The sequence below is a fragment of the Eubalaena glacialis genome, chromosome X, assembly GCF_028564815.1.
Source record: "Eubalaena glacialis isolate mEubGla1 chromosome X, mEubGla1.1.hap2.+ XY, whole genome shotgun sequence".
Lineage (NCBI taxonomy): Eukaryota > Metazoa > Chordata > Mammalia > Artiodactyla > Balaenidae > Eubalaena > Eubalaena glacialis.
The window spans coordinates 38,288,424-38,312,861 of NC_083736.1; the positions used below are offsets into that span (position 1 = coordinate 38,288,424).

Below are 24,438 nucleotides of genomic sequence, written 5' to 3' on the forward strand. Positions count from 1 at the left end.
TATTTCGGACCCAGGCCCCAGGATCAGAATTTCTTGCTGGCGATTAACATAAGATGCTGGCAGAGACTCTGATGGTCTAGTGTGAGCTGTACCAAGAGAGGAAAGGTGGCTGCTGTGTTAAAGTGCCAGAGTCTCATCCTGAGTCAGATTACTGTAGGATTTCTGGCAGGCACAGACCCGACTGGGCACTTTATTGAGCTTCTGAGTATAACGAATCTCATAAGAGAACAGTCTCTACTTCTTAAATACACTGTGTGTGCCCTGAGTGCAACGATTAGTCAGCTTGCATTCTAGACGGTTAACTCATGGTGCCTTCATTGCCGATACTTTCCCGTAGCTTACTATTAAATTATTATGTGACCTGTGATGTTCTGATGCCATTTTTTATTTCAGAACCTGAGCTTAGCATGCAGGCAGGACGACAGGGTGCCAGGGTTGGCTAGGCATTACCTGAGGCTCCACGTCCAGTATTGCGATCAGCCCTTGCTCATGGATCTTCCGGATGGTCTCCAGTTTTGTCCCGTACATTGCATCCTCGTGGCTGCCATACTCCAGGTACTCGTTATTAGAGATGTCTTGCATCATTTGGTCATGAGATACAAAGTAATAATTCTTTCCATTTTCTTCATCTTTCTTTGGAGGTCTGGTGGTGTCTGCAAAGTTACATGTCAAGAGAGGTTTAAAAGGCTGAGCTTATGAGCTGATGCTCCCAATGGACCTATCCAAACTCAATCTCTTCTTAAAAGCTATGGATTCTGTAGTATGTCTCATGCCCTGTTCCCACCCCCAGTAACTTTGTAGAACTAAATTCTAGAAGTCACATTTGTTTATGTGACATCGGACCACAGTAGTTGGTTAGTTGTTTGGTTTGGTGAATCTTTCTGTGTTTAGATGAGATCTATTTCATCCCTTCATGGGTCACCACAGGGGAAAGACACTAAATGACCCAGGATTAACATAACTCACTCTATGCCTTAATGCAGTTAGGTCTTAAGAGAAGGAAACAAGGAGAATTAAAAAAAATGGAAAACCACATATGGCTATTTAAATTTAAGTAAATTAAAATTAAATAAATTTAAAAATTCAGTTCCTCAGTCTCACTAGCCACATTTCAGGGGTTCAATACCCACATGTGGCTAATGGCTACTGTACTGGACAGTGCAGACATCTAATGCTGTCATTATGAGAGAATGTTCTATTGAACAGTGCTGGTATACAGCATCATGCAAAAGGAGAATGTCAGGATACAGCAAAAGGGATACCATATTGAAAACATAATGACCGTAGCCAGATATGGCCATAATAGTTAGGAAAGACCTAAAGCAGGAATTGGCAAACTAGGGCCTGTAGGCCAAATGCGGCCCACTGTCTGTTCTTGTAAATAAAGTTTTACTGGAAAAGAGCCATGCTCATTTGTTTACATATTGTCTGTGGCTGCTTTCACAATGGCAGAGTTGAGCAGTTGTGTCAGAGACCATATGGCCTTCAAAGCCTCAAATATTTGCTGTTTAGTCCTTTACAGAAAAGGTTTGCTGACCCCTGACCTAAGCGAGTGTATACTAAAATATCTGCCAATAAGTCCTAGTTCTGTGGGATACTAATAGGACCAGGATTCTGCAAAACACACTTTAGGAAATGTTTTTCTAGACAAGCCAGGAACAGCAGTTTTAGTTTTCTTTCTCCCTTTGCTTCTTTCCTTTTTTGAGCAAGAACAAATTCATGCTATTCTTTGTTGTACATGAGTCCAAACCCAGGGGGAATTTCCCCTCTCCTGCCCCAACTAGACTGTAGAACTGCCAAGTGCTCATGGACATCAAAATGTGGATGCTTTAAAGAAGAACCCTTTCTCCAGGCACATGAAAAGCTGAAGAAACAGCACACTGTGTTGATGCTGTCCTATCTTCAGTCATTTCGGGAGGTAAACATATGCTATGTATACACCCAGGGTCAAATATTACAGCGAGTAGACATGATTGGGGTCAGCAATGACACACTTTAAAACCAAGCTAGTTAATTGGCCGTTTAATAACATGGAAGTTCAATTGCTTATGTGATCAAGAAGAAGCTTGCTGTACTCATGATCTAGACATAAGGAGAATTAAAAGAACATTTTAAAGCGTTTTACTAGAAAACTCCAGTGGTACCAACTGAAAGAATATTTGATGAATTTCTTTTTTTGAGTAAATCAGACAGGGTTCTGGGATGAGACTGGTCTTATGAACCCTCACAGCTCTCTGGGATGTAGAGAAAACAGTAAATGGTGCTGACATGGCATTGGAAGGCCCTACAGGATGGAGCCAATCTTCCCATTTCTTCCTATTGCTCTTTTTTCTGACCAGGGATTGAACCCGGGCCCTCGGCAGTTGAAAGCGCAGAGTCCTAACCACTGGACCGCCAGGGAATTCACTCTCCTGTTGCTCTTAAAAATCATTCTCCTTTAGCTCTTCCCACCCCGAACAAAGCTCTAACTGCTAAAAAGCTTTTGGGATTCAAATTTTAAACTTTGGAATAATAATAATAATAAAAAATAAAATAAAATTATGGTAGCAAGATGGCTATTATCTATCCAGTATCTGCTAAGTGTTCATATGATCTCAAATCCTCTTTATTATCCTGGAATTACTTCATTTTGTACTTGAGGAAACAAAGAGGACAAGAGGTTAAGGATAAGATATAGAAAATAAGGGGAATAAAAATATTACAGATTTAAAATTCTTTACAGTAAACAATGGATAGCACATTGGGTTTTAAAAGTGATAAAAGTCAACAATTTAGGTACAGATTAAGGAAAATATTGTTATATCAAAGAAAATTATACTATCATTAAAACCTATTTTTCTGAAGAATAATTCATCTGGGTAACATTTATGGCATATTGTTGGAAAAATTAGATTACAAATAGACTGAATGAGCCCAGTCTTGTTAAACAACAATGATAACAACACACACACACACACACACACACAGACACAAGCCTGGAAGGGTATACAATAAAATATTGAGAGTGGGGTTGGGATTAACTGTTAACTCATTTTCTTCTTTGTTCTTTTCTGGACTTTCCAAATTTCCTATAATGAACAGTTATTACTTATGTAATCAGAAAAAATATGTAAATTACAAGATTAGAAAAGTACAAGGAAAAATACACTTAAAGGAGAGTGAAACATTGCTTACGTGGAATAGGGTACGCAAACCGGTCTGGGTGCTTTGTGATTAGGGTGTTTTTTATGTGTCTTCTCCCGACACCATGCGCACCTATGGCATTTTTTAAAAAGGAAGTTAAAAATTGATAATTGTTAATAATATTCATAAAATGTTTTGAAGATGAAAATAAGAAAGCCACTTATGCAGTTAAACTTACCTAATAAGACTAGTGTTTTCCTTTTGAATGCTGTCAGTTTTACTACTTCTTCATATGTAACAAGATCTAATTGATCAAACACTAAAATGCAAAGATTTAGAAAGAATATAAATTTAGAATATAAATTTAGAAAGAATATAAATTTACAGAAGGAATATTTCATGTATGTAAATTATAATTTTACTGGCAAAACCAAAATTATAGTAAAGCCATGTCTTAAAAAATATGAATCCAACTTACATGTAATTTAAGTCATATAACCTTTTGGGAGAGAATTTCATTTTTAAGCCCATGAAAATGCACTTTAGAACCAGGGTCATCCAAAGATATGTTGAGCACATGCATAAAAGTCCAGTTGTAAAAGATACTGCATATCTTTTCATGCAGTATCCAACAAATCATATGAATTCATTCAAAACAACATGCTGTTCATATTTTTGCAATTCTAAGAAATCAGCAATACTAAAAAGAAAAAGTCTGCAGACAGTGACCAACATGAATGCAACTAAAGTTAACCAAGAAAGAGGCCAGCTAGATTATTTCTAGGGGTGGATGAGAGATGCATGGACAGCTGGTCTTCAACTTGATGGTTCTTTCTTTCAACAGAGTTGCTGAAGGTAGCATGCTAGATTTCCTTCAAAGTCAAGTTTTGCAACTATGATTTCACACGCTTTGGAAATGAGCATCTCACAAGTTTTATTGTAACCCAGCTATCCATTCAATGGAAAGTCTTGGGTATGTAAGTAGGGGAACATGCTTCCCTGGGCCCCAAACTTTGTCAGCCTGTGTGTGGTAAGTAAGTTAGGACGGACAGAATGGGAAGAAGCATGAAGCAGAGTCTGAGCTTGGAAACTTTTGCAAAAGGGGAGTTCTCTGATCATTATAGACTGAGAAGAAGCGCTTTAAAAAATATTTTTTGGAAACCTGCCTCTTCACAAAACTATTGCAAAAACTTTCCCAAGAGGATGACCGTTCCTGTTGAAGTTTAAGGTTGTCCAATTCTCACAACACATTTGAAAATTCTCACAAGAAGGCTAAAATCACGTGTCTATGTTTCCCATAATATTTTTCTGTGTGGTACTACCCATATGTTGTCAGGCATACACTGAAATTTCTTTTTTAAAAGAATATTGAATAAGCTCTGGATTTTAGAGGGGTTGAAATAAATTCCATGAAATTGATTCCATGGTGTAATAGAGGAATCTAAGATGCTTCAGTCAATCATTAAGAGAAGCTTCTACTCCCTGAAACAATATGGCCAAATGCTTTTGAATATCAGCTCAGTCCTTAACATTTGTGTTCTTCCCAGTAGCAAAGAACCTTAAAATGCAAAATAGGATACTCTGGAATGCAACAGATCAGAAACAAACAAACGAACAAAAGTATCATTCCCAAAATACTAAAAAAAAAGAAATACAATATGTTAAAATAAGGGTTAGTGCATGTTAATGGGTATTTGTGCATTTTTTTTGGATAACTTGATTGCATAAAGGTTGACTAAAAGACTTAAAAGCATATTCTCTAGCAACAGCTAAAAACCACAAAATGCTTTCTGTGTTTAGAATGGCAGATTCACAAAATCAAAATGAACATGAGGTTGTCTGCGTGGCGGAGCTAGCTAGTCATGCTGCAGTGGTAATGGAGCGACGAAGAGTTGCAAAAATAAAAGCAGGAGAGCTTACGGCATTGCTTTTTATACCTATTGCCCTCTGAGTGATATTTTCATCAAGAAAGTATGCTTATGAAAGAGGTCCATCAACAAGCTGATATATTTTATTATATAGAAATAATCAAGCATCTCACAAAAGAGCAAGATGATGACACAAGTTTTCTGAATGGTATACACATCTCTTTCCCTCTACAGAGCCCTGACTCCAATCCTACTGAATTAAGTCATTTTTTTCAAACACATACGAATGAGTTAGATATCAACAATCAACATGACAAATGAACAGATATGTTACACATCAGTATCTTAACCATATACAAGTAGCATGAAGAGGGTACTCCGGTCTAAATGAAATCATCACGTAGTCATAGGGTGGAGAAACAATAAAAAAGGATATTTTAAAATACGACATACAAAGAATATAAGGAGAACACTTAGAGACTGAACTTTTAAAGGTTTTAAGTTGTTTGCTGATTTAAAAAAAGGGACTTAATGAAAGGAAACCGTCAAAAACAAAGAGGCACAGTCACTCAACAGGTTACTTACATGCACAGAGGCCATTGGGAGTAAGACAGCATGAAAAATGTACAGGGGTCATTGAAATATGGCTTTTAATATATTAGTAAAATAAAAGTATAATATGCACAAAAGAAACTTTACCATGCAGTATTTTAAACATGAGGCAAATAAATCACATTAAGGAACAAACTCATTTTAATAAAAATTCAACAGTATCCTTATATAAAAGCCAGTGGGTTTTATATACTAGCATATGCATACAAATTTTGTCTGGGAATAGTTACAAGAAACCTTCAGGGAGTGTAGGTGTGGAAGCCTTTTGCTTTTCATTCCGTATCTTTTCTAATCACGTGTGCCTATTACTTTTACTATTAAAAAAATGTCAACAGGGCAGTTAGATTATGGGCCACTTTTTGTCGTCTTTAGAGTTCTCTGTATTAAAGAAAACAAAAATAATAGCTTTTTAACGTCAACAGTACTAATTTGTGGTATTAAACATAATTTAAACACACCTATGAATGGTATTGTAGAAATCCTCTATGTTTGTATGTGTGTATGTAAATGGGGTTTCTCAGGATATTTAAATACCACTTCTCAGGACTCTAACATTAAAAAAAAATGAATTAATGAAGAGTTTAAAAAAAAGTTTACATTAATAACTTGATCTTAAATTGATTTTGGAAGTCCTAGGGCTGAGGAATCTCAGCGCCTCAAAGAGTATAGTTCTTCTAGAAGCATGATAATGCTTTTTGCATCAAATTTATGTGGCTAAAAGTCTTTCATGCGTTGCAGAAAATGTATTTGCTGTAAACGCTACACACACCATAATCAAATCTATTCCCAAGGCTTCAGAAATACTGTCTGGCATATTGTCCTGACTTCCTGGTAAGCTACTCAATGTTCATGACACTTTTGAGTATTTAGGTACCTGTTCTTCAGTAGAATCTTTTCCATAAATAAACCTTTAACATTGATTCCATATATCAGTTGGAAAAGCTATCTTCAAAGTAGCTTTGAAGTATACTAGTATCTTCAAATACTGTACAAACCTCCACTTAGATAAGCCATTGTACACTGGTAACACTGGGCCGAGTAAAGTGGGCCTAATGTTACCACACCCTCTGTTCTTTCAAGGAAAGGCAGAAACCCAGATTTTATGTTAAATATTTGATTTTCAAATGTGATAACTAATTAAGATTAAACACTGTGTGTATATGGGAAAAATAAAATTTATTTATGGGTCACATTCAGCTAATAGACTGCCACTATATATTGTGAGAGGTAGGCAACAGTTTGAACAGAATTCTGCTTTAATCAGACATGTAGAATTTCCTGGTGACATAAATGGAAATAATTAATTCTAGTATTTTATCATTTCCATCAGTTCTAGATATTGATGAAGTTGTCATCCTTTATTTTTACTACAAATGTAAACAACTTCAGAATTTAATGATAAGGTTTGGATCTTGCCAACAACAGCTGCTGAATTCTCAAAGATTTGAAGCAGGAAACAAAACGTATGCCCTTATTTTATTTTTTAAAAATTACTTATTTTTCAATGTATAAAAATCAGTTGCATTTTTTAAAAATTGAAGTACAGTTGATTTACAATGTTGTGTTAGTTTCAGGTAGGTGTACAGCAAAGTGATTCAGTTATATATATATATATTCTTTTTCAGATTCTTTTCCCTTATAGGTTATTACAAAATATTGAGTGTAGTTCCCTGTGCTCCACAGTAGGTCCTTGTTGGTTATCTATTTTATATATAGTAGTGTGTATATGTTAATCCCAATGGCCCTTATTTTAATTTATTGAGGACTACGGGAAGATTCCCCCACTGTATTTTACAATCGACTTTTGAATAAGTCAGAAAACACCTTTCAGAAATATAGTTGGATTTGTGGCCTATGAACCCATTTGGCTAGTTCTTGGTATTAAAGAATATGATATTTCAAAGTTCTCAAAGCATTTGCCTTCCCAGTGGAGGTCAACAGTATGTGTTTCTCTCTTTTAGAGCAATTCTTTATGTAGGCAATGCCACATATTAGGATAAACTTTCATCATAGCTAAAAGCAGAACAGCTGATAAAATACTTGACTTTCCTTCCTGACAATTTCATCTCTTGTAAAGGCAAGGTAATCAGTAAGTAAATGGTTCTTCTGGTCTTTATAATTAACAAAATGTAAGAGTTGGTTGGTGATGGGGAAGAATGCTGAAGAGATGGTGGCAGAAAGGACATGCCAGGCAGCATATTCTAGAAAGTCCAGGGAAAAAGCCAGGCATCTTCTCCAGACCAGAAAAGCTAATAGGAGAGCTCATGAGTGATGATTTTGTGTGGGTGGGAATCCTAACGATGACATTCTGACTAGACAATCACAAATGAGCCTAAACACAAGTTCTGTACAGAAACTTGAGTGGCCCTGCAAGGACCTTATAAACAGCTCAGATTTTCTATCAAGGGAGGCTCTCAGGCAATGACAAATATTGACATGTAGAAGGAACTGTGAGCATGAGGAAGGCTCCGAGGCCCGGAAGACCACTGCTTAGGAAGATGCTGTGGAGAACAAAAAAGTGGTGGGGCTCCTCTACTCCTCTTAGTTTTAAGTTTACAAGAACTTAGATAGATCCATGATTTTGGATAGGAGGTGTTGTGTTTAAAGACGACAGAGAAAAAGCAATTCTATTCCATTTCTATGAGGTTCCTGCCTTCTCTAGCAAGGGTGATATAGCCTTCAAACATAATGGGCAGTGTTTACCAGAGCTAAAGCTTAAGATAAGGGACAGCAAATGAGTACTTGGCTTCATTAAATGATACCCATTTATCAGGCCCAGTGATGAAATAACCTGAGATCCACTGAATTTTAGAATTAGAAAAGACATCCTTTATTGACTAACCCAATTCCCTCGTTTTGAGGCCCACAGGAGCCAAGTGATTTGCCAAAGGTGCATGGATACACAGGTGTGCTCATTTCCGGTCCTAGCTTGGGCTGGCTATTAAGCTTACGGGTGCGTTTGCAGGACTACCAAGCACCACTTGTGATGAATCAGAGAGAACAGGAATAATGGAAGATCAGTGGTGCCCCAATGGTCAAAGAATGGAAAAAGTTAACTGTGGAAAACACTGGCCACCAGATAGGATGCTGATTCTCTGGCAAAATTCTTAAGTGAATGATTCAACGGACTCTTTGTCAGAATTTAGAGAGTCTAGTTTTTCAATTAACTGGCTTCTTATTTTTCCTCAGAGCTAAATTAAAGAGTGTTGGCAAATTGAATACTCATGTCTACATGCCTTCCATCAGTAGAATATAAAAAGCTAAGGATGAATTGACAGCCTTATCGGCCATTTCTTTGCTTTTCTAGGTTTAAATTAATTTTAATGCCATCTATATATCATTTAAAATTATTGTAAAAATTACAAGGTTATACATATATATGTAATGTCAACAGACCTTCTGAGCCTGTGAGAAGCTGATGGAAATAAAGGTGATTATGGAGACTTGGCAATAACCACTGACATTTTATGTTAAACAACGTTCTGCTGCTACTACAGTGAATTTCTTCAAATAGTACTACTGGAGCATTTACAATTAGTTTTAACTAATTATATTTAACTAATCTACTTTGAATATTTCTTCCCTTTATAAAACAAAATAGCCATTATCAGACTAGTGCTCTGTAGTGGTATATAACCAGAAATGATACCTTTTATTGGAAATAAAAATGTGGCACACTGTAGCTATCATGATGGGAAAGATTTCCTTATTTAACTGAACCATTTAAAATTAAGCCATGTGGTCACTCACATTCATTCCACATTATACAGTACTTCAAAATGTTTACTTTTACTCTCTGATCAAGAAATGAATCATTCAGAGTTTCAAAATAATTTTTCCTAGTGAATGCTAATAAAATATAACATTCTACAGAGGGAAATGCATTTCATATTTGTCAGAAATATTATACTGTCAAACTGGGTATGCATGATTGCATTCACTTGATTTTCTTTGCCATATGTTTGAAGTTTGGAGTTATTTCTGAAACCTTGGGAACTAATCTAATGCCAATGTTGGGGCTTGCACCTCCTCAGAAAAGTTCCTTATAAAAGGAGTCATATTAAGAAGTTATTGAAAATAAGTAAATCCCACTCTACATCATCATGCCTTTTCGTTAACTTAAGTTACTTCCTGTGAGTCTTCTGGGAATTCTACTGCAATGACAGAGCATGCTTTTTTGGTATTCATTTCAGTTCTTAGCAAATGAGTGAATATTTTGACTTAAGTTGAATGCAAGCTTCCATATAGACAAACATACCATGAAGGGTAGGCCAAGATAATGTTCTTGGTCTTTTATGGGCTAAGAAATACCATGAAGGAAGAAGACTAGTGACAGGAACTGACCAAATTAAGTTAGTATCTATCTAATGTCATTTGCACTCTTTCAAATCAATCACTGAACCATTTGCAGCACAGCTCTCTGTTAAGAGTGCACCTTTGCCCTTAGAAATGTGGCACAGGGCCATGTCCAAGGGCCAGAGAGGAGTCAGGAGTGAGGGTATTTGCTCAAGACCAATCTCAGCAAGGAGGCAAGAATCCTGGCAATTCAGCAAACTCTCAATCTCTCATTTCTCAGGGGAGGACTTAATGTACTGGGTTCTTTGAGTTCCAGAGAGTACTGTTTCCAAATAGCATTTTCTTCCTATAAAGTATAGCTCTGTAAAATATTTGGCAAATAACCAACATAATAATTGAAGGTAAGGGATTCTTAAAGTTTTTGCAAGCTGATGATCTCATATGGTGAAATTTTTTTGATAGAGAACTCTGAAGACGGAATTGAGATGTTACATCTACTTCAGTCTCTTTGAGATGTTTAACCGGTCTCAGTAAGTCGTACTTTTCCCTACCTGCATTGTGCTTTGCCAAATATTTATCTTTGTACTGCTTCTTTTTCTTGCCAAACCAAGTACAGCTGGCTTGCTGCTCCTGTTTGGTCTTCTCCATGGCAATGCAAGCAACTCGCCTAGCACACAAAGAAAAGAAAAAAACTAATGTATAGTTTTATGCTGATAAAAGAGGAAAACCAGTCATTTGAAGAGTTTACACGAACCTGCATGAACAAACTCCTCACAAACTTTTCAAGTCATTCAGATAAAGGTTGCTCCTTGACAATTTCCTAGAAAGGTTTTAAAAATGCAGGCTTGTACGAAAATAACATTGTATCACTTGAACATATACTAACTGATAACACAGATGAAAAGTCTAAACATATAGTCATGAAATACAGTGGAATGAGTGTGGGATTTTGAGTTGAGACAGGTCTGAGTTGAATCCTGGCTCTATCACTTATTAGCTTTTATCAATTTAGTGTTAGGTGCTTTTCTAGGAAATTTACATATATTAACTCATTTAATCTTTCTAACAACACGTGAAATCGTGTCACTGTTTTACAGATGAGGGGATCAAAGGACTGAGAGGTTAATTAATTTGTCCCAATCACACAGCTAATAAAGTGGGAGAGTGAGGACAGTCTGGCACCAGAGCCCATGCTCTTAGGCGGTACATTCTATTGGCAAGTTCCTTAATCTCTTGAAGCCTCTTGGATGGGTGTTGTAAAGAATTATAACAAAAAATGTAAATAATATCCCTAGCACAGTGGCAGGCACAGTAGATGCCTAATAAATGGTACTACTACTACTTGAAGATTCTAGATAGGAAAAAAAAAACTATGATTAAATCCATAGTTAGAATTACATTCAGAAAAATCATAATTTTGTTCTACATAATTACAGTATTCAGCATTAGTAACATATACATAAATGTTGTTAAAAAGTTGCTCTCTTGGGACTTCCCTGGTGGCGCAGTGGTTAAGAATCTGCCTGCCAATGCAGGGGACACGGGTTTGAGCCCTGGTCCAGGAAGATCCCACATGCCGCGGAGCAACTAAGCCCATGTGCCACAACTACTGAGCCTGCATTCTAGAGCCCACGAGCCACAACTACTGAAGCCCACACGCCTAGAACCCACACTCCGCAACAAGAGAAGCCACTGCAATGAGAAGCCCGTGCACCACAACGAAGGGTAGCCCCCGCTCGCCACAACTAGAGAAAGCCCGTGCGCAGCAACGAAGACCCAACGCAGCCAAAAATTTTAAAAAAAAATAATAAAAAAAAAGTTGCTCTCTTAGGTTTAGGCTAAGCAAGTACTTGCCTTTCAAGATATTACCACAGAAGGTTTTGCTTACTTAATGACTTTGCTTGTGGGCCAATGTGGGGTGCCCGAGTGAGCCACATATAAGGAGAATCCAAAATCACTATCAGAATGCCATACAATGCTATTGAAAATGACGAGTTGTTTTCCAATGAGATTGTACTGATTTGCATTCCCACCAGCAGTATAGAGTTCCTATTGTTCCACTTCCACGTCAACACTTGTTATTATCAGTCTATAATTTTAGCCATCATGGTGGACGAGTAATGAAGTAACACTGTGTTTGAGTTTGCATTTCACTGATTATTAATGAGATTGAGCACCTTTTCATATGCTTATTGGCTATTGGATTTCCTCTTTTGTAAAGTGCCTGTTCAAATCTTTTGACCACTTTCCTATCCAGTTGTCTTTTTCTCATTGATTTGTAGGAATTCTTTATATGGTCTGAATATTACACTTTTGTTAGTTATATGTGTTGGAGGTATCTTCTTCCACTCTGTGGCTTGCCTTTTTAATCTTTTCATGGTATTTGATGAATGTAACTTATTAGTTTTAATTTAGTCAAATCTAGCAATGTTTTCTTTTATGGGAAATATTTTTGATATCTTTTTTAGGAAATCCTTCCTTGTCCCTAAAGATATTCTCCAATATTATCTTCTCAAGGGTTTATAGTTTTGTCTTTCATGTTTTGGTTTTTAATACACTGGAACTGATTTTTGTATGTGGTGTGAAGTTAGGGGTCCAATTTCTCTCATTTTTTTTCCCTAATGGATAACCAATTGTCCCAGCACAACTTATGGAAAAGTCTCTTTATTCCTCACTAGTGACTATTTATGTATGAGAGTGTTCAGGGGTTCTCTTCAATTGGTCTATTTGAGCATCTCTAAGCCCATCCTTTATTGTCTTAATTACTACAGCTTTATAATAAATCTTGGCATCAGTGGGGCAAGGCCTCCCTCCTTATTCTTCTAGAAGAGCATCTTGACTATTCCTGATTCTGTGCATTTCCTTGAAAACTTTAAAATTAGCTTGTCAATTTCAAAATGGTTGGGATTGAATTGAATCTATGAATCAATCTGGGAGGAATAGACATCTTTACAATATTTACAATATTGAGTCTTCTAGTCCCTGAATACAGTATGTCTTTCCATTTATCTAGGTCTTCTTTAATGTCTCAATAAGTTTTATAATTTATCCTCTAAATGTCTTGAACAACTTTATTAGATTTGTTCCTAGGTTGTTGATTAAAAAACTTATAAATGGTATTTTAAAAAATTTGTAATATTGAAAAATTCAAACATATACAAGAGTAGAGAACAGTGTAATGAACCCCAAATATCTACAACCCAGCTTCAACATTTATTAACTCATGGCTTATTTTGTTTTATTTACAACGTACCCACCCTAAGATTACTTTGAAAAAAATCCAAGTTTGTATCATTTCTTCCTTAAATATTCTTAAATTCCCTTTAAACCTATAGGTTCCCCCTCCTTCCCTCTCTCCCTTTTCTTCTTGCAAATTATTTGTTGCAGAAACCGGTTGTTTGTCCTACAGTTTCTGATCTCACCCCTGTGGTGTCTTCAGTAAGTCCCTTTGTCTTTTGCATTTCCTGCAAATAGCTAATTAGATCTAGAGGCCTAATCAAACTTAAGTTCTATTTTTTTTGCAAGAGTACTTTATAGTATTATGGTGTTGCAGGTGGTGTTATGTAGGGTATTTAAAAAATTATTTTCCGTTTTTTACTGTAAATAGAAATATAATTGATTTTTGTACACTGATTTTACATCAGCCATCTTGCTAAACTCTCATATTAATTCTAATTGTTTATCTATAGATGATTCCTTTGAATTTCTACACAGAATCATATCACCTGTTATATATTTTTTCCCTTCCAATAATGTTTGCTGTAGGTTTACTGTAGATACTCTCAATCAGGTTTAAGGAAGTTCCCTTCAATTCACAGTTTGTGAGAGTTTTAATCATGAATGGATGTTGAATTTTAAAATCCGCACCTATTGCTATGACCATGTGGATTTTTCTTCTTTAGTCTGTTAATATGGTGAATCAGGTTGATTGGTTTTCCAATGTTGAACCAGCTGTGCATTCCCAGTACAAACTCTACTGGGTCAAGATGTATATCCTTTTTATATATTGCTAGATTCAATTTGCTAATATTTTGCTGAGGATATTTACATCTGTGCTCATGAGGGATACGGGTCTGTAGTTTTCTTTTGCCTTTACTGAACTTTGGTATCAGGGTAATGCTGGCATCATGAAATGAGTCGGGAAGTGTTCTCTTCTACTTTCTTAGAGTCTTTCCTCCATGTCTCTTTCTCTCTCTTGCTCTTTGAGGGCTTTATTTATATTTATTTCTTTATTTTTGGTTAGGAGAAAGACATTTATTGGGAAATACTGTGAACTCTCAGCAACAGCACCAAAGTCAATCTCCATATATTACCTAAGTGGCATACAGAGGAGGCTGATGAAACATTTGCTTTGGGAATTCTTCCAGTTCAAGCCAATATGTGCTGTCAGTCATAACTACAGCTTCTGTGAGGCACAGGATCTTTGGAAACATAAACAGAACTGAGGAATTTTTGACAGGTTAAAAGAGATGAAATCCTGACCTCGTGAAGCTTACGTTATAGTGTACAGAGTATCTTACAGTAAGTGTTTTTCAGCTTAAAAAATTTAAGAAAAAGTTCCCAGTAAAAATTTGTGGTGTGGCCATATGTGGTGTAATGACAGAGGAATGATACTGATTTTTACTAGGCACTCAGGAAATGAATGTTATTTCTTTTAGCTCAGTATGTGCAAGGAAACTGTGTTAGAATTTAGGTCAACCTGGAAGGAAATTTCAAACACATGTTTAACATTTTATTGCTGACTTGGATGAGGATCTAGTAGGCAAGGGAAGGGATGACAGATTCAGGGACTCAAATCATATCAGAGGATTAGACTGATGGGCCTTGTCAAGCAAGATGAGATTTAGCAAGGATAAATAAGGTAAGGTATTTGGGTCCAAAAAATTTGATTTCTCATCTAGAGGATGTGAAAAATATGACTTGGTAGCAACACATCTGAACAAAGCTTCTGGGTCTGGCTGATAGTATTGTTTCAAATCTTTCTCATTAGTATTACATGTCCATCGACATTCTAGAGACCAATTCGCTTTTCCAACAATGGACTCTGCTTTTTCCCCTCAGCTGGGAATGCCTTCCTATACCTCCAGAGTCCTACTGTGGTCTCAAGGAACATACTGCTCAGTGGGCCTCTTCCTCTTCATCCTAGTTAGAACCCCTGTCTCCCTCTACGGTCACTGCAACTTTATTGAGTTCAGTTTTTCTGCAATAAACCGAACATAACATATAAAGTGTAAAATTTCATCAGTTTTGAAACATTATACATCCCATGAAACCATCACTACAATCAAGATAACAAACATTTTCATCACCCCAGGAATTTTCTTATGCCCCTCTGTAATCCCTCCCTCCCTCCTCCAGATCCCCAGGAAACCACTGTCACTGTAGATTAGTTTTGCATTTTCTGGAATTTTATATAATGGAATTATACAGTATGTTCTCTTTTTTGCCTGGAAACCCAGCCTAATGATTTTGAGTTTCACCCATATTGTTGTATGTTATCAATAGTTCATTTCTTTTTATTGCTTAAGAGCATCCTATTGTATGCATATGCCATCATTTGTTTATCCATTTACCTGCTGATGAAAACTTTAAAAAATTTTAGCCATTCTAATAGGCGTGTGGCCACTGAGTTTGTTAGTGCATTTTTTGTCCTTGGAAATTCATTTTGGTTCTTTTTCAAATCTGCTATGCCATTAAATTTTTTCCCCTCTTCTCTGAAGATATTTTTTAAGCTTTTACTGATTTTTAAAAGCCTGCTAATAAGCACAGTTGTTTAAAAACCTTTGTCTCCTAATTCCAATATATGAAGTAGGTTTGAGTTTGTTCCTGGCGTCTTTCATTTCTGTCAGGTCTCACTGGTTTCCATGTGTGCTTGCTTATTTTGACTTGCTGGTAACTGCCCTCAAGAAAGTTTATGTGGGAGGTCAGGAGGAGCTCTAGGATGAGGCCTAGGATAAAAGTGTTCTCCTTCAGAGACTTTCATTTGTTTATAACAGATATTTGGAACTATTAGTAAAGGGGAAACCACATCAAGCACATAGCTGGAGTTTCCCTGGCTGTCCCAGGCTATGTGTACCTGGGTGCAAATCCATTCAAGGTGGACCGGTGGCCACAATTTTTTCAGGGGAACTTTGCTTTCCTTTTGCTCTGCTCACCGACAAGGCAGCCTTCTCTACAGTCCCCTGGTGTGGAAGGGCAGTGAGGGGATGCTTATCTATCTGTTTGCTCTTAACCTGGGGGTATAGCCTTTTGCAGATCCTGACAATGCGGGATGAGTCTCCTAACAGATTCTCCTACTTGTACAGGCCTTATTAGGTCTTAACCTTGGTCCTCTGGCAGAGAAGTTTTTAGTAATAGAAATGCCCTCCTGGCAAAATGGACCAATTTGGTACTCTAATTTTTACTGCTCTGATTAATGGCTTTCATATAAAAATTGGTCCCTGAGTTCCCCAATACCTTTTCAGCTACTCAGTGCTCTTAAGGTCATTTTCAAAAACATATTTTCTGTAGCACTTTTCGTTTTTTTTTTTCCCAGTGGGAGGATTGATCCAAATAACCTAGTCTACCATTATAGGAAACAGGAAGCAAATCTGCTTTTCCCCCTGCCATTTCTCAGGCTTCCTCCAGAGGACTCAGAGTTCTAGGTATTGGTGAGACGTGATTTATACAAATGAGCTGACCAGGGAGAAGAGGTCTGGATTCTACATAATTATTTTCAACAAATGCTCATTAATATATGGCAACATTCAAGAACACATTTTGTAAAACATAAATATCAGTGATAACATCACCATCAAAATGACTTAGAAATCACTTTCCTCTCACTAATGCTTAAACTGTTTTCTGAAGATCAGACTGAAAGACAGCATCAGATGGAAGGCTGCTACTTCCTCTAACTAGGCCTATGTTTCCTCGTGTAAACTGATGGCATCTGAAGTTCTTACCAGCTCTGACATTCTAAATTTAAGAGTATAGCTGAAAGAAGTGATCAAGCAAAAGAGATTAGCTGAGAAATCCCTTTAATTAGTGAAAAAAAAGGATGAAAAGTTGTACGTGTCTATGAACTCTATGCCTTTGGTCTCTTTCAGCTAGGTTCAAGTATTTTGGACATGAAGTTATCTTTTTTGCACTAGGTTTCTGATATATATTGCCAAAGTACTGACAAAGGTAAAACTATTGACATTTTTCAAAAAATAGCAAATTGTAACATTAGTAACAGAAATAGATTTTACCAAAATACACAGTAATCCGTGACTCCTCTCAGTTAAAAACATGTCTAAAAACTGTCTGACTTTAACCTGCTTTCAAAGCCTAAACTGTCTAACAGACACACATTTTTAAAGACCTGGCAAGGGGGACTTCCCTGGTGGTGCAGTGGTTATGAATCCGCCTGCCAATGCAGGGGACACGGGTTCGAGCCCTGGTCCGGGAAGATCCCACATGCCGCGGAGCAACTAAGCCCGTGCGCCACAACTACTGAGCCTGTGCTCTAGAGCCCGCGAGCCACAACTACTGAGCCCACGTGCCACAACTACTGAAGCCCGCGCACCTAGAGCCCGTGCTCCGCAACAAGAGAAGCCACCGCAATGAGAAGCCCGCGCACCGCAACGAAGAGCAGCCCCGCTCGCCACAGCTAGAGAAAGCCCGCGCACAGCAACGAAGACCCAACGCAGCCAAAAATAAATGAATAAATACATTTATTTTAAAAAAAGACCTGGAAAGGTAAAGAATGAAGCTTCTGACTGTCTTACCCTTCTAATAGTGAAACATATTCTCTTTAAATACCTGGAATGACCGTGAATCCTGGCATTTGAATTTTTCGCTGGTGGTGGAGTGGAATGGGGGTGGTGAGAGCATGTGGAGGGGCAAGGAGAGGGTACATTTAAAAAAATGCAATTCTAAAAGGATGGAAACAGCATATAGGAATAGAGGGCTCTGCTAAGAGACCACGATGTGACCATGACCTGAGGCTAGTCGCTCAGCCTCTCTACAGACCTTCCTCTCCTTATGTGTGAAACAAAGACCTGACTCTATAAGCAGGAGCTTACTTGGTGCTGACAATTTAGAATTCTTGGATGACTAATTTGAACTGTGTTTGGCTAATAGAGCAAGGAATATATTAAACAGGTTTTACCCTGTAAAAGAATAAAATATAAAGTTGAAAAATGAATGGCCAGGCTTCATTTTTATTGTAAACTAAAAGAAAACAACAAAAACATACCATTCCTGAAGTTCTGGAGAAGGAATGAGACCCGCAGTTCCATTTTTGGAGTTTTCCAGTTTACCCTGCCACCAATTGTGATCATCCTTACTGATAATCTGGATAATGTCACCAACTCTGAATCGAATGCCAGCTTCTTTGCAGGGGATGAGGTCATCCTTGGCTGGATCATATTCAAATTGTGCTCTTACATAGATCTATAAAACAGGAGTTTGTAAGAAAAAGTGCCATGGTGATGTGAAAGTAAACAGTCAGCTCTAACTTAATAACCACACACTAACACTTACTACAATACAAACAGGACATTAGATGGTGAAAGCAAATATGATGCATGGAAATACAACACAAAAAACTGCTACCACTAGAAACAATGTACTACTTTTGGTGTGTACAGGTTCAAGTCTTTGCTCTTTTTATTTGGAGGGAACACTTAAGCTACTTGCTTAGTAAAAATAGACTTAATTTCTGCTTTTACTATAATAGGATAGGCTTAAAATTATAGAGAAGTATGCTTACCGTTTTAAAATCTGAATATATTTAGTTGCTATTATGCATAAGTTGTCATGATCACATGGCAGCCTTTAAACCATGACCACAAGCATTCAGGACAGGCTTTAACCCGAAAGCAGTACATGATACAAAACTAGCAAGAACTCCGTGTTGGTACCTTGCTGTAAAATGCCTACATGACAACTGGCAGTGTGTCTACACACTGCTGATAAGCTTAAATGTAATTCAAACAATTTTTTAAAGCATTTAAAAATAGTTTTATTTTTTAAACAGGATTTAGACTTTGTATTTTACTCTTTTTAGAGAAGAAAAATGAGTTTGAATCCTGGCTTTGCCAGTGTAACACTTGAAATCTGCACAGAGCTTCAAGATATGCATGGTTTAAGGCTCTGAGTTTTATGATATGTAAATATAACTAGTAAATATTATAAAAGGAAACAGATTAGCATACAGGGGGTTATATGGCACCATTTTATGAATCACTGGATTTCTAAATGATTTAAAATAAGGTGCTAGATATTCAATGTTGCATCACTTATGGGTGAGTTCTATTAGGTGCTAGTTTATGCAAATCTTAACTCACAATTTGATATTTTTTAATAGCACATTTCACAAAAAATACCATAAAAATTCTATCTCTTGAAATTAAATTTGAATATTAATGTTTAAGTCACTGTAAAACCAACCTGAAGGCCTTGGAACTATTGTGTGATTATTCTGTTTAAGTTTCTTTTCAGAAATCCAGCCTATAAAATTAACAAGTCTCTGCATTTGCACCTAAAATTCATACTCAAAAGTGCCAGCAAACTGAAAGTTACTTGCTTGTGTTTGTTAGGCAGCACTTAACTTTTCATGTTTGATTAGGCTGTAAAGCCAGGAATTTTCTGTTCTTTTTTTTTTTCATTGTATATGGCTTTTAGAAATACACATGCAGATACAAATTAAGAAAAAGCCTTCGAACTTCAGATAATTATTGCTTAAAAATGTTCACTGGCATGTACGTTTTAGTTATTCTTAGAATTCTAAGAATTTTGTAACCTTTAAAAATTTTTTTCCACCCCAGAGGCAGGCCCATAAGATCCCCAAAGGCTGAATTCCCAACCATCAACACAAAATGATCAGGTTGAAATTACAATAACCATCACAGCTACAAAGATGTTAGGAAAAAAATCTTTATAGAGAATTAGTCATGTGTAATGTGTTAAAATGAAATGGTACAAGCTCTCAATGCTCAAATGTTATGGTCCAAAATGCAGACATTATGGGATGAAAAGGGTTAATAAAGGATTGGCTATTAGCAGCTCAGTTTAGAGAAGTTTCTATAGAGGGTATCTATTCACCTGTCGTCCTTTTGGTTGGGTAGTTGATGGCAAGTCCTGTAGAATAAAGCCAACCCAGGAGAAAAATTTTCATTTACTTTTCAAAGAGTACAAGGTAATTTGTGTGTTCTGTTACAATATGGTTAAAAAATGAGCTAGATTTAAGTTGTAAAGAGATAATATACATTATTCCATTTCTCAGAAATGTTGAGTTATCAAAAAAAAAAAAAAATCAAACCCAGGCCATTTAGCAGCAAGCTGAAGAAAGCAGGTAAGTTTAAGCAGAGAGAAAATGTGTTCTTAAGAAACAACTCAGCATCTTCAACACAAAAGCCACTGCAAGTGAAATAGCCTATTTAAAAAACCCCCCAAAACTCAAAAGAGCTGTTGCCCTTTTCAACTTAGTCACTGCAACCATTTAGATTTCGAAAAATTCAATGGTTGTACGGATTTTCACCATCTTAAAGTTATTAAATGTTATAAATGAATTCCTTTGGTAGCCTGTTTTGAAGCTGCAAATAAGTCTTAGGAAATTTTCTTCCATAATTTCTCTTATATCATTTCATTTGAGGTGATCTCTAAATTATTTAAAAATTTATCTGATAAAAATGTTGATATATTTTTAAAGGGCAAGTTAATAGTCAGGAAAAAAGTGATACTGCTGTATTATTAGAACTCTCAATATTTTTAACAGCAATATCAGCAACTTAGAGATTTTGTTACCCCAAATATTGCACACCTGCACATATAAGTGCTCCCATTTGTTTAAATTAAAAACAATTCTTTTTACTTTCCAAAATGGATAGTTCTGAAAAAAAAAGTAAAATTCCAAGTTCAAGTCAAAATATAAAGTACTTTGTGTTAAAGATGTGATAATAGCGTGGCTTAAGTGCAGTTTGAAGCCAGTTCCTTTTGCTGTTTATATCCAGGCAAGGCTTATAATTCACAAAAGTATGTGCACGTACCACAATAACAGAGGGCACACCAATTCGTAAACTTAGATAGCGGAAACTAAAACATGTTGCTGATATCACTCAGAATAGACAACTACAAAGCCCGAGAATACCCAAATGCCTACTCTGCAAAATCCTTACATTTCTTTATCTTTCTCAAATTAAAAAAAAAATGTTGAGAAATTTCAAGAAACTTCCATTTACATCCTTTGCATAACTTTGAGCAAAGTCATAAATAGTAGATGGGTGACATAGAAATACTTTGAGAATGACCAAAGCAGTCTTGAACTACATTTCTTCAAATTTAACTAATGAAAGGCATTTTTAATGAGAAGAAAATGTTGAAAAAGATTTTCCAGGAGTAAACTGCATTGTAGCTGTAGTAGCCTTGTATATCGGCAGAAGACAATATTTCCACTGAACACATGTAACTAGAACACTCATGGCAGGTGGCACCAACAAAATTGTCACACTTTGCTGTGTGGAGCTAGAGTTCTTACCGAAACAGAATTGTTAGTGCTGCTATGACCATTAGCTGGGGACTGTCTGGAAGTGGAGGGGGAATCTCTCTGAAATAAGACACAAGGTTCATTAACACAGAACACCAGCACAGAAACAGAGATATTCACATCAACAGTTACAACCACAGTCTGACAACCATTTCCTTTGAGGTTTTAGCTATAAAGGTGCCATACTGACTTACTTGCATGATTTCACAGAAGTATGAAAAAATTTTTTACAGTTTGAAGATTCACATATTGTAAGTGATGACCGTGTCATTCATTAACCGTTTATTTCCTGTCTCTAACATTCTATAACCTTTGCTTTCTTTAAATAAGACCCCGAAGGGTGACTTGATATTAAAATCCTATCAAGTACTGTAAAATGACAGATATTACTATACAGTTATTGTGCTGAAGATCCCAACTGCCTAATTTTTATTGAAAATTAGGTTTGAAAAGTATTTAATAATCCTTAGGTACTTTGGTATCAAAAATTACTGAATGATGCAATTTGAAGTGAAGTGAATCTCAAAAAAAGACTGCTCATGTTGTAATCACCTTAGAATCTTTCTAGGATAGATATTACTAATAAGGGTAAAAGATAGATATACACCAGAGAAGAAACCTTTATTCTTTTAGATTATTTTAGCGGATTAATTAAAACAATAATCTTGAGCCTCTAAAGATTCTGGCAAAGATCCCAGCAGCCACAGCCACTATACTATGTGACATGCTCAAAATCCTTTCCAGGCTCCACTCCCTTATTGTCCAAATCAACTTTAATGTTAGAAAAAGGAGGGGATGAAATAAGTATTTAAAAATTTTTGGTTTAGTAGAGTTCTTTGAAACCTTTGAAATGTGCATGTCTGCTCAAAAGACATTTGCTTTTTCTAGAAGACTTAAAGAAAACCTCCGGAACCTGTTAGCCTTTAAATAATGGGACCCCTTAGATGAGTATTGTCAGATGTTAGTGAGCAGAATGATGTCTAGGCGCCACCCCCAAAGACTCATGTCAGTAGGGCCAGGGTGTGGGGCAGGGGTCCCCTCTTTTACCAACGGCCAGGGGGATGCTGATGAAGGTGGCCAGAGAGCTTTTCTTTGGGAAGTACTGCTGTAGCTGGGAAGAGTCTAACCACAGGCTTGAATTCTGCCAGAGCACAGGAGAGTCAAACAGATTGGGGGTAGGGCTAGGAGGGGAATACATTTTTTCCTATTCTTCAGAGGTAAAGAAGGTAAGAGAGGGCTCTTCTTACTCGAGAGCATAGCATTTATATGTGTAATACTGGTCCCACCCCAAAACTAGTTCAACCACTCAAAAACGCAAGAGAAACTTTTTAATAACTAACATTATTTTCTGGTTAGTGAGCCAAAAAGACAAAAATCAATCGTATTTACTAAATTTCTTCCAAGATGAGAAATGGTATGAGGACCACCTGTGATTTTTAGACTATCAAAATGCTTTACATAAAAATGCATGTGACAGTCTCTCTTTTCCAGTAAGGTTTGTGTACTAGGTAACAAATTTCAAAACTATAAATCCTGGAGCAGAAGTAGTTCTATATTTTGTTTTGAAATATAGTACTAATTGAAGTTCCATAAAAAGCCACCGAGAGGAGCTCAAGACCTGATATAACAGAAACCCCAATTGTCACGGCTCACTAAAAATATACTTGACAAAACTACAAATTCTTATACATATCTTCAATAGGTTTACAAAAAAACATGAAGCCTCTGATTTTTCTTGTGAAATTTACATCACTACTAGAGACTGGAAGAAACATTATAATTTCTCCTAAGTACAAATTCAATTTTCTAGATGAAATAAGTTGTCTGCCAGTCTTAAATATTAACTGGAGGAAATGTGTACTTCATATTGATGTACACATACTTGGAAGATGCACAAGAAAGAACAAGCTTCAGAAAAAAATATTCAAACTGAATGTGCAATGACCAAAGGATGATACCATTTAGGCCGGCTCATATTTCCAAATATAAAAAGAATAGATTTTTGAATCTCACTTACTAACCAATAGCAAACTGAATAATATAGGTTGGGAAAGCTACAATTTCTAAAGGATAAGCCTATTGTAAGAAAGGAACTTTGGGTTTGTATTACTCTAGAAAACTTACTTGTTTACGAATCAGATAACATTCCAATTTAAACAATTTCACAGAAGGTTGCAAAAGCCTATATTCCTCTAATAACGTCAGTTATCAATTTCTCATAGACTTAACATCCATCTAGAGACCTGTCACAATTATTTGAACTACCCTATCTTAACAGAAATAGACCACTTCTCACATCCTTGGAAAGAAGAACTATCTATGTGATTTCTTAACAAGGGAAGTGAATGTACTTCCTGGAAATATTATTGCAATTATGATCTTTTTTTTCCCCAGAGACTCTATTTGTTCTTTATTAAGCCTTTGTCATTATTTGGAGCTTCTCTATATGTATTTTGTTTTGATTCCAGCCTGCAGAAAGTTAAAGTGCTGAGGACATCCCCATGGAAGCAGGGCTGAGTAGGTGGATGGGACCTACTCTGTTCCGTTATCTTTGTTGTAAAATTGGTGTGCAGTGATCAACAGCACAGGCAGAAACAGTTTCCCAGAAAGCCAAAACATTCAGCCATCAGCAGACAGTTAGTTAAGAACCCAGAGGAGACGGGGTGTTTCGTTAGAGCTATTACCTCACAGGACGACGACTGAGTGCGGTAACTTGGCACGATCTTGAAGGTGATACTCCCCCGCATTTCCCGCTGGAGGGAAAAAAAAGGAGAGCTCTTTTAACAAACAAATGTTGCACACAAAAACGCGCAAGAAACCACTGAAAATGTGGGGGTGTATTTAATGCAAGTCAGCTGAGAGTGCATGGGCCTAAAATGAAACCGAGTTATAAAAGCAGGAACTGCTCACACTAACGGTGGAGGTTATTCCTGGGAAAAGCCCTGCAAAGTCAAGGCTGACTGTCCTGGTCATACAGCAATGGTATAACAGACCTCTGATGGTTACCTTTTCATAGACACGAATACA

The 24,438-nt window shown here is 36.7% G+C and overlaps 1 protein-coding gene across 8 annotated transcripts in view; it reads right to left on the reverse strand.

The window, feature by feature from the left end:
- The window catches only part of CASK (calcium/calmodulin dependent serine protein kinase), a 414,851-nt gene that overhangs the window by 13,889 nt on the left and 376,524 nt on the right, over window positions 1–24,438 (reverse strand). For 2 of the 8 annotated variants that reach the window (XM_061179468.1, XM_061179467.1), the window contains exons 17-24: window positions 24,096–24,164; window positions 21,403–21,471; window positions 19,971–20,006; window positions 18,121–18,317; window positions 10,451–10,566; window positions 3,362–3,442; window positions 3,175–3,255; window positions 451–653 (exon numbers count right to left, since the gene is read on the reverse strand). In XM_061179468.1, the coding sequence (XP_061035451.1) occupies window positions 451–653; window positions 3,175–3,255; window positions 3,362–3,442; window positions 10,451–10,566; window positions 18,121–18,317; window positions 19,971–20,006; window positions 21,403–21,471; window positions 24,096–24,164 (852 nt within the window). The remainder of the gene's footprint in view (window positions 1–450; window positions 654–3,174; window positions 3,256–3,361; window positions 3,443–10,450; window positions 10,567–18,120; window positions 18,318–19,970; window positions 20,007–21,402; window positions 21,472–24,095; window positions 24,165–24,438) is intronic. The other 6 variants (XM_061179472.1, XM_061179471.1, XM_061179470.1 and 3 more) reach the window with 3 other exon arrangements.